The sequence below is a fragment of the Lepidochelys kempii genome, chromosome 8, assembly GCF_965140265.1.
Source record: "Lepidochelys kempii isolate rLepKem1 chromosome 8, rLepKem1.hap2, whole genome shotgun sequence".
Taxonomy (NCBI): Eukaryota; Metazoa; Chordata; order Testudines; family Cheloniidae; genus Lepidochelys; species Lepidochelys kempii.
This window is the reverse complement of record NC_133263.1, coordinates 70,866,810-70,880,785: the sequence shown is the minus strand read 5'-3', so window position 1 is coordinate 70,880,785 and position 13,976 is coordinate 70,866,810. Positions and strand designations below refer to the sequence as shown.

Genomic DNA, 13,976 nt, shown 5'->3' with positions numbered 1-13,976 from the left:
TGGTAGAACAGGAAATAGAACCCCAGTCCCTGACTTCCAGTCCTCTATCTTAACCATAATGACAGGTTTCAGAGTAACAGCCGTGTTAGTCTGTATTCACAAAAAGAGAAGGAGTACTTGTGGAACCTTAGAGACTAAAAAATGTATTTGAGCATAAGCTTTCGTGAGCTACAGCTCACTTCATCGGATGCATGCAGTGGAAAATACAGTCAGGAGATTTTATATACACAGAGAACGTGAAACAACGGGTGTTACCATAAACACTGTAATGAAAGTGATCAGGTAAGGTGAGCTATTACCAGCAGGAGTGGGGGGGAACCTTTTGTAGTGATAATCGACGTCTCCGACTCAAGAAATATTTTCAATACACCTCTGAACAGCATACTAACCCACAGAGACCTTCCTACCAACACTACAAAAAGAAAGATTCTGGGTGGACCCCTCCTGAAGGTTGAAACAACAGACTGGACTTCTACATAGAGTGCTTCCGCCGACGTGCACAGGCTGAAATTGTGGAAAAGCAGCATCACTTGCCCCATAACCTCAGCCGTGCAGAACACAATGCCATCCACAGCCTCAGAAACAACTCTGACATCATAATCAAAAAGGCTGACAAAGGAGATGCTGTCGTCATCATGAATAGGTCAGAATATGAACAAGAGGCTGCTAGGCAGCTCTCCAGCACCACATTCTACAAGCCATTATCCTCTGATCCCACTGAGGGTTACCAAAAGAAACTACACCATCTACTCAAGAAACTCCCTGAGAAAGCACAAGAGCAAATCCGCACAGACACATCCCTAGAACCCCGAGCAGGGGTATTCTATCTGCTACCCAAGATCCATAAACCTGGAAATCCTGGACACCCCATCATCTCGGGCATTAGTACCTTGACAGCAGGATTGTCTGGCTATGTAGACTCCCTCCTCAGGCCTTACACTACCAGCACTCCCAGCTATCTTCGAGACACCACTGACTTCCTGAGGAAACTACAATCCATCGGTGATCTTCCTGAAAACACCATCCTAGCCACTATGGATGTAGAAGCCCTCTACACCAACATTCCACACAAAGATGGACTACAAGCTGTCAGGAACAGTGTCCCCGATAATGTCACGGTAAACCTGGTGGCTGAACTTTGTGACTTTGTCCTCACCCATAACTATTTCACATTTGGGGACAATGTATACCTTCAAATCAACGGCACTTCTATGGGTACCCACATGGCCCCACAGTATGCCAACATTTTTATGGCTGACTTAGAACAACGCTTCCTTAGCTCTCGTCCCCTAATGCCCCTACTCTACTTGCGCTACACTGATGACGTCTTCATCATCTGGACCCATGGAAAAGAAGCCCTTGAGGAATTCCACCATGATTTCAACAATTTCCATCCCACTATCAACCTCAGCCTGGACCAATCCACGCAAGAGATCCACTTCCTGGACACTAGAGTGCTAATAAGCGATGGTCACATAAACACCACCCTATACCAGAAACCTACTGACCACTATGCCTACCTATATGCCTCCAGCTTTCATCCAGACCACACCACATGATCCATTGTCTACAGCCAAGCTCTACGATACAACCGCATTTGCTCCAACCCCTCAGACAGAGACAAACACCTACAAGATCTCTATCAAGCATTCTTACAACTACAATACCCACCTGCTGAAGTGAAGAAACAGATTGAGAGAGCCAGAAGAGTACCCAGCTACACAAGATGCAAGTTACACCAATTAAACTCCCTTAAATATTGGTACATTAGATGAAAAGAAGTCTACTTGAGTGTAAGGGGATCTAAGTTAATGGAAGGGGACCTAATTTACACATCACCTCTGAATTAGGACATCTGTCTTTACTGTCATGCAGGTGTCAACTATTAGTAACACAATATATCCATCATCACCACCTCCAAGTAATAATAGGTTTCAGAGTAACAGCCGTGTTAGTCTGTATTCCCAAAAAGAAAAGGAGTACATATTGTAAGGAGAGTGATCACTTTAGATAAGCTATTACCACCAGGAGAGTGGGGTTGTGGGGGTGGGGGAACCTGGATTTGTGCTGGAAATGGCCCAACTTGATTATCATACACATTGTAAGGAGAGTGATCACTTTAGATAAGCTATTACCAGCAGGAGAGTGGGGTGGGGGGAGAGAAAACCTTTTGTAGTGGTAAACACCCATTTTTTCATGCTTTGTGTGTATAAAAAGATCTTCTATACTTTCCACAGTATGCATCCGATGAAGTGAGCTATAGCTCACGAAAGCTTATGCTCAAATAAATTGGTTAGTCTCTAAGGTGCCACAAGTACTCCTTTTCTTTTTCCAAGTAATAATGTACTGCTTCCCATATTCTCATGTTATACATCTGGTCAGTTTAGTAAAGAATAGGTTTTAAATGCCTTTATAGTCTTCTTTCTTAGTAGTCATGCATAAGTCATGGGCTTAACCAACTCTTCATTTCCATGAGAATCTCTGGGAATATTCAGAGTATGCCTGCTTCCACTGTGAGCAGCACATGTGTCAGCTACCCTCTTAGGCAACACACCAGTTGAACCAGGGCTTTCCAGAACTAAAAACATAAACTGCTACAGATTAAGATAAAGCCCCCTAACTGGGGGCCGAAACAACTCAGATCTAGCAGGTTACACATGCACATATACACTTTACATCAACATCACATATACAATTGTGTCTGAGTCCCCTTGGCCACCACACTGATTCAGCACTTGTGCTATTTTTCAAATGGCCTTTCCTATCCATATGCTGTGGTTACAGTATCCTATAAAATACTTGCAAACACAAACATGCAGTGATTCTAATAGGTGTTTTGTGTAAGAAAAACCCTATAGATTGCCTATGAATGCACAATTATATGCATTTATATGCAATTATATGCAATGATACTATATGTCAATATTATGGCTTTCCTGTTTCATGGTGTCATAACCATAAGGGTAGCCTAAAATTCCTCCTTACCTGTAATGGGTTAAGAAGCTCAAATAACCTGGTTGGCACCTGACCAAAAGAACCAATGGGGACAAAAGATACTTTCAAATCTGGGCGGGGAGAGGGTTTGTTTTGGGTTCTTTGTTTCTGTGGCTGTTCTCTCTTGGGACTGAGAGGGGCCAGACAGAAATCCAACTTCTCCAACCCATCCTAATCCAAGTCTCCAATATTACAACCAGCATAGGCAAGCCAGGCTAGTTTATCTTTTGTTTTGCTTGTGAATTTTCGCTGTGCTAAGAGGGAGGTTTATTCCTGTTTTCTGTAACTTGAATTTTCCCTGTGCTAAGAGGGAGGTTTATTCCTGTTTTCTGTAACTTTAAGGTTTTGCCCAGAGGGGAATCCTCTGGGTTTTGAATCTGAATACCCTGTAATGTATTTTCCATCCTGATTTTACAGAGACGATTTTTATCTTTCTTTTTTTTAATAAAATCTTTCTTTTAAGAACCTGACTGATTTTTCCATTGTTCCAAGACCCACGGGTTTGGGTCTTTGATCATTTTGTAACCAATTGGTTAGGATATTATTCTCAAGCCTCCCCAGGAAAGGGGGTGGAAGGGTTTGGGGGGATTGCTGGGGGAAGAGGAACTCCAAGTGGTCCTTTTCCTTGGTTCTTTGTTAAATCACTTGGTGGTGGTGGCAGCATACTTCAGTCCAAGGACAAATAGAGATTTGTGCCTTGGGGAAGTTTTTAACCTAAGCTGGTAGAAATAAGTTTAGGGAGTCTTTCATGCAGGTCCCCACGTCTGTACCCTAGAGTTCAGAGTGGGGAGGGAACACTGACACATGGGGATAACCTTATAATCATATCCCAGTTCTGTAGCATACCCTCAGCATGGTGAATGAATGTTTAAATTGTGTACCTATGGCTGAGTGTAAAATAATCTACTATGGTGAGGCACAGTAAATCACCTGTAAATGGTAGTTAATTAGATGTGACTTTGCCTCACAAGACATACTACATGTGTTAGCAGTTACACCCAAATACCTATCTTAAAAGTATGCAGAAACTACGTCAGGTCTTCAGCTGCATTATATTGCACAATGCATGAGATAAAAATGAAACAAGTATCATCACCCTTACACATGCTACTCATGTCCCTTGACATCTTTGGCAGCATGTAAATATACAGCAGCAATAAGCCACAGCAGGGTGTGGTTTGGTGGGATACTGATACATATCTCAGGTGCACCCATAGCTTTCTCATGACACTGTTAGCATAAATTATTCCTTTTAGTGTATGGCTCCTTCATTTTCAATTTAATATTTTTAAATGTTTTTAAATGAATCTTCAGAGGAATTTGTGCAGTGTGCCTTTCTACTGTGGAAAGTAGATTGCAGTAGAACTAACTGAGTGCATTGTCCATTTCTACTCATTCACACTCGTGTGAAAGTCCCACTGGCATCACCTGAGTAAGAACTGCATAGCACTTTAGAGAGGGAAAAGAAGAGAAGAAATGTGGATTCAATCAGTCAGACTCCCATACATTATTATCATGCATTGGCCAAAGGACTTCACCTGTGCTTTGAGCTCTTTGAAAATATACTAGGCTCCTTGAATCGGTTGGTTAAGCAACATCAGCTGTAAAACCTTGTGACATCTGATGGGTTATCAAAGAATACTTCAGACAGTTCTCCTCCCACCACTGTCCTACTACCAAGGTCCTTTGTATTCCACAGCAAGTAGGACCTAAATTTTGCTTCAAAGTCCCTAGATTCTTTGGCGCTTCTATGCTGTGGACTGAAAACTCAGCAGCAGCTTCATGTGGATACTAAACATTGATGTTTTTAAATGATAACCACAGCTTTCACCCTGATTTTAAATAAATTTTTATTTATTTTATTTAAATACATTATTTTATTTATTTAAATAAATAAAAAATAAGTTATTTTAAATAAAATTTATCTTATGCTTTCCAGCGTTTTCAGTAGGCCAAAGATTATTTTTAATGAACAATACAAGATAGTTTCACAGAAGTTGTCAGAAGAATGCTGGAGGTTTTGGCAGTTGGGTAGGGACATTTGGGGCTTTTCGCACCAGGAGAGTAGGGGGGGGCAGTTTAGGAATGTGCGGTAAGCACGTTAGCTGGATATTTCTGCTAAAATGATCAGCAGTAACATAATTAAATACTAACAGTTAACCTGTCATCTTTAATTAATAACCCAATGAGAATGAAGAATTTCATCCTTCTCTTAGAACTTTTGTTTCAGACTCCCTGCAGACTCAGGAGAACAACACTACAGCAGTTTACATTCTGCTTATGTTTTCAAGGTTGTCTATACAAAGATCAGAAACAAAAAAAACCCAAACCAAAAATCTAGATTCTACAGGGTGGAATATATGAAGCTTGCCTGTGACTCAGATCAAACACAAGTTCCTCTGAAATAAACCAGAAGAAGAGAGAGGCACTATTCCTTATAGGATCAAGGTACTCGGTTTACAGCCACTGCCTCAAGACCTAATGGCCTAAGTCTCCCCTAGCTGCCTTTGTACAATGTCTTACCAATATTATAGCAAACACAAGCATGTAACTAGCCTTATCAGTATTGCTTTATAACTAATTGTGCACTGTAGTGACACTGCTAGCATTACACCTTCCCACAAAACCTTTTTTAAAATATCAGATGTCACAATCCAGCCTCATTTGGCTCTTTGGGAGAGGGAGGATGCAGGGGGTACTTACCAGCATCCCTCTGATTTGAATGTTCCATGCTGTAATACTGGGGTGAAACAGTGAAAAGCTGAAGACAGGAGTCATGGAACTAAAGTGAAATATAATAGAATATACTTTCACTTGAGATCCTTATGAAATATTGATGTCTCTTATATGTGTATTTTCCCATAGATTTTAGCCAATAAATGTTGCTTTAAGCCATTACCCCTCAAAAGTTTTATGTATCCCAATAGTAGTCATGGCTTTAGAAAGGCATGACTCATTTGTGATCAGTATGCATTGTTATTGCCCCATCTGGATGGGAGAATTCCATCTGTTGTCCTAATTTCCACAGTGGAGATGCCAGTGTCACTGATTGGCTGCTTGCCTTTCTCCGCCCTGTCTGTGATTGGTGGATCCTCCCACTTCTGCCTTGATTTCTGTCTCTTTCTTTGCTCAGATTCTTGCACTTCACAGCTGCAGCTGTTCTACACTGACTACAGAGGGACCAGGTGTTGCTCACTGATCAGGACTCAACCAATAAGGTACATTGCTGGGATTTTGGAGGGAAGATGCACTCTGATCAGATGCTATTTGTTCTCAAAGGCTTCAGAGCAGTGGTGGGCCACCTGCGGCCCGGGGGCTGCAGGAGGCCCACCACTACTTTAGAGTGTGTATTTATGGCTAATGAACAGGATTTAGGACTAATAAGGGAAGAAGAAGGATGTTTTAAAAGAATGAGTCTGGGAAGAGGGTGTCTGTTGGGTTTAGGGGATGCAGGATGGATCCCCTAAATTGCAAGCATGCAAGGGCTCATCCAGGCTATATTTCAAAGGGAAATGTTTAGATTTAATTAAAGTGACATTATTCATTGTATTGTAAGGCTTTGTTTTTAAACACTTTTAGTCTTGATTTAAGGGTTTGCCCAAGATTCTATGGAACAATGGGAATCAAGTCACCAAACTGTGTGTATCTGAGCGCCCAGATTTGGGACAGGGGAAGGGTCAATATTGAAATAATTAAATAAATCGACAAGGACTTACGTTGGTGAGAAGTTATGCTAAATTAAATGTGGCTGGAGGTTTTGAAGGCAAGGGATTAGAGACTACAGTGATGAGGGCCATGTAAGTATTTAGACGAGAATGTATCCAGGATGGGGAAACGAATTAGAATTTTGCCATTAGATATGCGCAATATAGATCACTGGAATCAGTGGGAGCTGACTACATGTATCTGAGGGCACAGTTAATGGTGTATTTTTTTAAAAAAAAACAACAAACCCACCCTCATAGAAGCATGAAAATAACATTTTCCCCTAAAAATGTTGCCTGTTTGCATTTGACAAATATTAATTTTTAGGTTTGTATCAGAAGGATGTTTTCAGGGAGAAAATTATAGCTTTATGCCACCAAGAAATTATATTACACTGGAATCTCTGTACTAAAGCAAAATTTCCATGGGAGTTATTTTTTCTATGGGGATCTCTCTGCATTTATCTCCAATCCAGATTTGAAATTTAATAAGGTGTTAAGATAGCCACTATTTTTGCTCATTTTTAACCTAGTTCCTCAAGATGCCACGTCACAGATATATCTCCTGGCCAGAATGAATGGACTTCCTTTTACAAGTTCTTTGCATTGCTTTTCATCTAAAGGATCAGAAGGCTGATGCAGACGGAAGTCCTTATCACTCATGGTTCAGCATGCTGCCTTTGGTCCTCTGTCTCCCTACCATCCATAAATTGAGAAAATAAGAAACTGAAGGCCAGTTTTCTTGCATAACAGACCAGAGTACATCCAACTACAGAACAGTTCCAGAAAACAAATATTTTAGGGTGAATTTTCTAGTCTCCACTAATTTAAATGCCATGGATGCTATGCTTAAAAATAAAGCAACTAATTAGAAACCAAAACACTTCTACCTATGATATGAGTCAGACAGAAGAATCTCAACAACACAAAGACTAGTTCTTATTAAATCCCTGGTTTCAGAGTAGCAGCTGTGTTAGTCTGTATTTGCAAAAAGAAAAGGAGTACTTGTGGCATCTTAGAGACTAACCACATGAGCTTATGTTAAAATAAATTGAACATAAGCTCATGTGGTTAGTCTCTAAGATGCCACAAGTACTCCTCTTCTTTTTATTAAATCACTGTTTATCGCAGCAGTTAATACAATAGCACCACATGCTATACTTAAATTTTAATTAGAAGTGGTCCAAGTCAAAATTTTCACAGGGAAGTTAGTAACTACACCCACCTGAACATTCCTGAACATACTTACAAGATTTCCATTTAAATGGCATTTTCCATGAAAGTTTTGGGGGAGAGAGTCTCTTCTTTAAAAGATGTGGTTATTTGTTTAGACATCTTCCTGGTTGTGCACCACACTTATTGATTGTGGCATTTCACAAACCTTCATCAGCTTCTCCTCATGGGATGGATTATGATGCAGACCTCATAACTGCCCATTTTGTTATCTGCTGACATGGTGCCTTGTTGGCAAGGCGTTCAATTTCAGTTCAAAGTTAACCCAGTATATCCTTGGTCCCTTGCATCAGCTTTTTATATTTTTCTTACATCTGATTGTTCCTTCCCCTTTTTACAAGGTAGTTTACTCTTTTTTCCACTAGCATGTACAAAATCAAATATTCCTCTATTCTAAATGTGGATTCAGAAATACGGCTCAATGAAAAAAGACAGACAGGCATCCCTAACAGACAGTGTTAGAAGTCCTTTAAGAAATCTTGAGCCAATTTCTCCTTTTTGATTTATTCTTCAGCCTAATATGTCACCACAAGACAACCCACCAACAGGTAGATGTGAAAAATAGGGAGGGCTTTTAAATAACATTCCGAAATCCCGAATAGATCAGCACAATTATAACTGGGACAAAGTAGAATATTCATGAGATTTAATGACCTTATCAAATTACGTGGTGGCATGGTTCAAATATTGAGATTGGTTAGACAGTTGGGCAATAAAATCTAATTTTACAGGCTTTAGCAAACTTTTGGAAAATGTTCTCTGTGTTCTTCAAGACATTGCACCATTAGTGCCACCACTGGGGTGAATTACAAGAATACTTCCTTCTCCCCAACTTTTTATCTCATTGAAGTTCTCTGCAGCATGAATCTATTTTTACTCCTGCTCCCCATCATTAGTTTTTGTGAAGTTGCACGTCTGAGTGACATTTAGTCTTAACTTATTTGAGATATATACAGTAACAAAAAATGAAACTAAGAGTTTAACAGGGGATTTAACAAAATATTTCCTGGCAATCATTTGGCAGTGGAAGGGATGGCAAGAGACCTCGCCAGTCATGATTTTTCTTAACAAGAAGCATGCTGAGGGACAGGGGCTTTTAAACTGGATATGGCTGGACTATAGTGGGGCCTGAACCAAAATTCTGGATCCCCAGACCTGGGGGTTTAGTAAAGGCCTCTTTCTAGTTTTGAGAGGCCATCATGAAACCAAAGAACTGGAGCCTTCAATTAAAGGAAGCTCATTGTTTAAGAGAAATATTGGTTAGGACCATTTACTGAACTGTTGTAATCAATATTTATAGGCATTTTATATTAACTGGTTTTCTGCAAAAAAAAAAAATGAATGTGATGAAAATCAAATCTTTTATGTTTGTTCTGTTTTCTGGTCTGGGGAACAGGAGTAAGCATTAAAGCTGTTGATAGGGGCTGGTCTACAGTGAAAAGCTACATCAGCATAGCTACGTCTCTCAGGTGTGTGAGAAATCCACACCCCTGGAGAAGTAGTTAGGCCAGCCTAACTCTGGTGTAAATTGCACTTAGGTTGGCGAAAGGGCTGGCCTACACTTTAAAATCAGATCAATCCAGCTACATTGCTCAGGGTGTCAAAAATCCACACCCCTAAGTGACATAGTTAAGTCAACCTAAGACCCTGTGTAGAATTCTTCCGTTGACTTAGCTACCGCCTCTCTGGGAGGGGAACAATTACAGCGATGGGAGAAAGCCTCCTGTTGCTGTTGTAAGTGTCTATACTGAAGTGCTACAGTGGTGCAGGTGCACCACTGTTCCATTTTAAGTGTAGACACAGCCATAGCAACTTCTCTATGCTTTCTGTTTTTCCACAGATGGACAGATATCCCTTCTTCGTGTTTGTGTTGTGTGGGGTATTTTTGCCAAGAGACCTTTGTTTTCCGCATGGAAACGCTACAATAGATTGTGATACCATGCTACCGCACCATGGAGGTGAACCACAAAAATCCACTCCACCATATGTTATTGCTGTATCTTTTGATAAATATGATCCGGGAAACGAAATCCAAGGTAAACTATATAACTCATTTAAAAACTCTGTCTCCGTGTAAAGGTGCAAGCAGTCCTTGAGCACTCTCTTGCAGCCTGGTGTGGCCCTACAGGTGTGCCCTTCCTTAATTTCCCTAAGTGGAGCAGCAGTAGATTTCAGTTTAACAGTGCCGGGGCAAGGAGGAGCTGCCACAGATTAACAAAATGCCCTCACATTTTAATCAGGTTTCAGACCAGGAATCTTTACAACAAACAGTTCATCAGGCCCCAGGTTCCAGGCATCCAAATTTATAGTCCTCCACACCCAAGTCTCTGAATCAGGTTAAACTTGTCTCCAAGTGCCTGAGAGAGAAACCACCACCCACTGCAGCCCGCTTGCTTGCCCGCCTTCTCTCTTGTTCTGCTTCCAGTCCTAATCTAATTGCCTTCTATGATGAGATAACTGGTTCTGTGGATGAAGGGAAAGCAGTGGACGTGTTGTTCCTTGACTTTAGCAAAGCTTTTGACACTGTCTCCCACAGTATTCTTGCCAGCAAATTAAAGAAGTATGGGCTGGATGAATGGACTATAAGGTGGATAGAAAGCTGGCTAGATTGTCGGCCTCAACGGATAGTGATCAATGGCTCCGTGTCTAGTTGGCAGCCGGTATCAAGTGGAGTGCCCCGAGGGTCGGTCCTGGGGCCGGTTTTGTTCAATATCTTCATAAATGATCTGGAGGATGGTGTGGATTGCACCCTCAGCAAGTTTGCAGATGACACTAAACTGGGAGGCGAGGTAGATACGCTGGAGGGTAGGGATAGGTTACAGAGGGACCTAGACAAGTTGGAGGATTGGGCCAAAAGAAATCTGATGAGGTTCAACAAGGACAAGTGCAGAGTCCTGCACTTAGGACGGAAGAATCCAATGCACAGCTACAGACTAGGGACCGAATGGCTAGGCAGCAGTTCTGCAGAAAAGGACGTAGGGGTTACAGTGGACGAGAAACTGGATATGAGTCAACAGTGTGCCTTTGTTGCCAAGAAGGCCAATGGCATTTTGGGATGTATAAGTAGGGGCATTGCCAGCAGATCAAGGGACATGATCGTTCCCCTCTATTCGACATTGGTGAGGCCTCATCTGGAGTACTGTGTCCAGTTTTGGGCCCCACACTACAAGAAGGATGTGGAAAAATTGGAAAGAGTCCAGCGGAGGGCAACAAAAATGATTAGGGGACTGGAACACATGAGTTATGAGGAGAGGTTGAGGGAACTGGGGATGTTTAGCCTTCAGAAGAGAAGAATGAGGGGGGATTTGATAGCTGCTTTCAACTACCTGAAAGGGGGTTCCAAAGAGGATGGCTCTAGACTGTTCTCAGTGGTAGCAGATGACAGAACAAGGAGTAATGGTCTCAAGTTGCAGTGGGGGAGATACAGGTTGGCTATTAGGAAAAAATTTTTCATTAGGAGGGTGGTGAAATACTGGAGTGCGTTACCTAGGGAGGTGGTGGAATCTCCTTCCTTAGAAGTTTTTAAGGTCAGGCTTGACAAAGCCCTGGCTGGGATGATTTAATTGGGGATCGGTCCTGGTTTGAGCAGGGGGTTGGACTAGCTGATCTCCTGAGGTCCCTTCCAACCTTGATATTCTATGATTCCTGTTTATATGGCTCAACCCTCAACATGGACATGGCCTCCTTAATTATCCCCAGGCTGCAGGTTGTGGGCTCTTGCCTGTCCATTAAAGGGCTAGAACCCTTTTCCACATATACTCTTTCACGCTCCTTCTCCTACCAAATTCAGGCTGCACCAAAATTCCACCTGGTTTCCTTCTGCAGCATCTCCAAAATGTATCCCTTTCTTTCATCCCCACTCGTCCATACCCAGGTTATATCTTGCCTCTCCATGTGAGAAGATGTTTTTCCCTCGCCTATTGGGCAAATATGATTTCATCCCATTCTACAATGTCTGTGATGAAATTAAAGTCAACTGGCAAAACTGGGCTATGCTATTATTTATTTGATTTGATTTCATTTGTTGAACACTGGTTGTGTGCTGAGCGCTGTGCAGAAGGAAGGGGAACTACACTCAACTTGCTACAATACTGCAGGAGAGTAAAAGTTGCCTACAAAACTCAACATGTTAGAACTCCAAGGGTGGCTTTGTATGTTGTGCCTCTCAGAAGCTCAGCACAGAATTAGCAGCCCAGGCTTTACACCACCTTTGCACCTGCCCAGTCCTGGGCTGCGGCAGCACCTGCTGTAATTTAGACATCCTTGTTTAGGTTACAGCAGCCTTCCTGCTGCCATGTGGACAACAGCATTGCTTAGATTCTCACTGTTGCCAGCCTGAAGCATTCAACTCGCATGAGTCAGACTCTAAAATTCCATGAGATTGCATGAAAAGTCATGAGATCTTTCTAAAAATAATACAATTTGGGTACTTTTTATTTGCCTTCTGGTTTCTGAGTCTCTAGGTCATGTTCGCTTCATGTTTTCAAGCGTTTTTGAGCAACTGAGAGAGCTAGAAACTTTCACTTTAAAAAACAAAACAAACAAAAAAACCAGCTAAGATTCTCCTGCAATCCTGAGTCCACCAGCTGGGGCTTTAAGAAATACACCAAAACTTGCGAGACTTGTGATTTTTTTTCTGAGTTGGCAACACAATGTCCACAGTTCTGGATGCTACAGCCCACCCTAACACATTCTTTCCTCCACCATTCCTGACCTCAGCATATCTTCTATGCTGAGGTTTGAAAGGGGGTCCTCAGAAGAAGTGCAGTTCCGGCTCTTTCAAGGTGACAGAGCAGGGGTGAGAATCTCTCTCTGAAACCACAAGAAGCTTGGGGCCTAGCTTAGCACATCTTAAGCCTGCTCCCCAGCACTGATCTGTGGGTCCCTTTCAGCTTGGTGGCAAGGCTCCTAAAGCAACTTCATGTCTATTGACTAACTTCAACAACAAGCCTGCAACAAGCCCCCACTAAAATGAGCAGGCGGTGTGAAGGGGAGTTAGTCAGGTCAGTTTCCTCTTTGAAATCCAGGCAGCTCAAAATGGAGAACAGAGCAGCTGTTGTCCTACTGTGCCCCAGAATGCCTTTGGAATCCCAGGGACCCAGTCCCATGGAGTTGAGATGGAGGGGCTTTCATGGGGGACAGCATACCAAGGACAACACGTAGAAGAAGGGGAACATGTGGCTCATTGTGATTGGAAACATCAGAAGAAATCCATGCAGATCTAAAAAGAGGTTTTGTTAAAGGCTCCTCCAAAGATGGCAGGGCTGTTAGACCACTCAAAAGTGCCTATGAGTTTTAAAACCATTCTCAGCAACAAAATGATGGTGGATTTTAAAGGAACATTTAGGTGTGGGAGAACATTCCCATCACGTTTTAACAACATTAAGAAACAGTAAAACAAGCAATGGGCCTTACCAGCTACTAAGATTTTCCTTTCCTGTCCCTCTGGCCTTGCCCTTTTTAAATCCTGCCACTGGCTCCCTATTTTCCATTGCTTCAGGTTTTAAGGTTCCTAAGCTTGCCTTCAAGACCCTGCATAATTCTGCCTCTCCCTGCTCATATCTCTTTTTACATTGTCCCCAGCTCCACCAGCGACATGCTCTTTATCTGCTTCTTTTACAGCAACTTCTGTGCCTTAGTCCACACGGCCCTGCAGTCTATGGAATGCCTTAACCTGAGTTGGTCTCTAGGCCGCTACTCTTTCCTCCTTCAAATCCCTCTTCTACCATTACACCTACAAGGAACTAGTTGACTAATTATGGGCAGGTTGAGGATTAATTGGAGGTAGTCTACTATATTTTTTTAATGTTCGCTCAAGTACTGTATTATCAAGAAGTAGCCAATCACTACCTTAATCTAGACTTGTATGTTGTCCCCTGGGTCCTCTATCATTCATCTGGCTATCTTTATTTTTAAGACAAGTTCTTTGGGAAAGGGACCAGGCTTTCTATTATATTTGGGAAAACACCTAGTACTTTGTTGGCATTACCTGAATTCATTTATAATAATAAAAACTTGTCTGTGTCCCTTTAAAGTATGGTTTCA

At 41.9% G+C, this 13,976-nt stretch overlaps 1 protein-coding gene across 1 annotated transcript in view; it reads left to right on the top strand.

Moving 5' to 3' along the window:
* The window catches only part of LOC140916039 (uncharacterized), an 89,843-nt gene that overhangs the window by 35,954 nt on the left and 39,913 nt on the right, over positions 1-13,976 (top strand). The window contains exons 2-4 of the mRNA XM_073356936.1: positions 5,286-5,442; positions 6,128-6,212; positions 9,772-9,967. Coding sequence (XP_073213037.1) covers positions 9,772-9,967 — 196 coding nt within the window. The 5' untranslated portion in view covers positions 5,286-5,442; positions 6,128-6,212. The remainder of the gene's footprint in view (positions 1-5,285; positions 5,443-6,127; positions 6,213-9,771; positions 9,968-13,976) is intronic.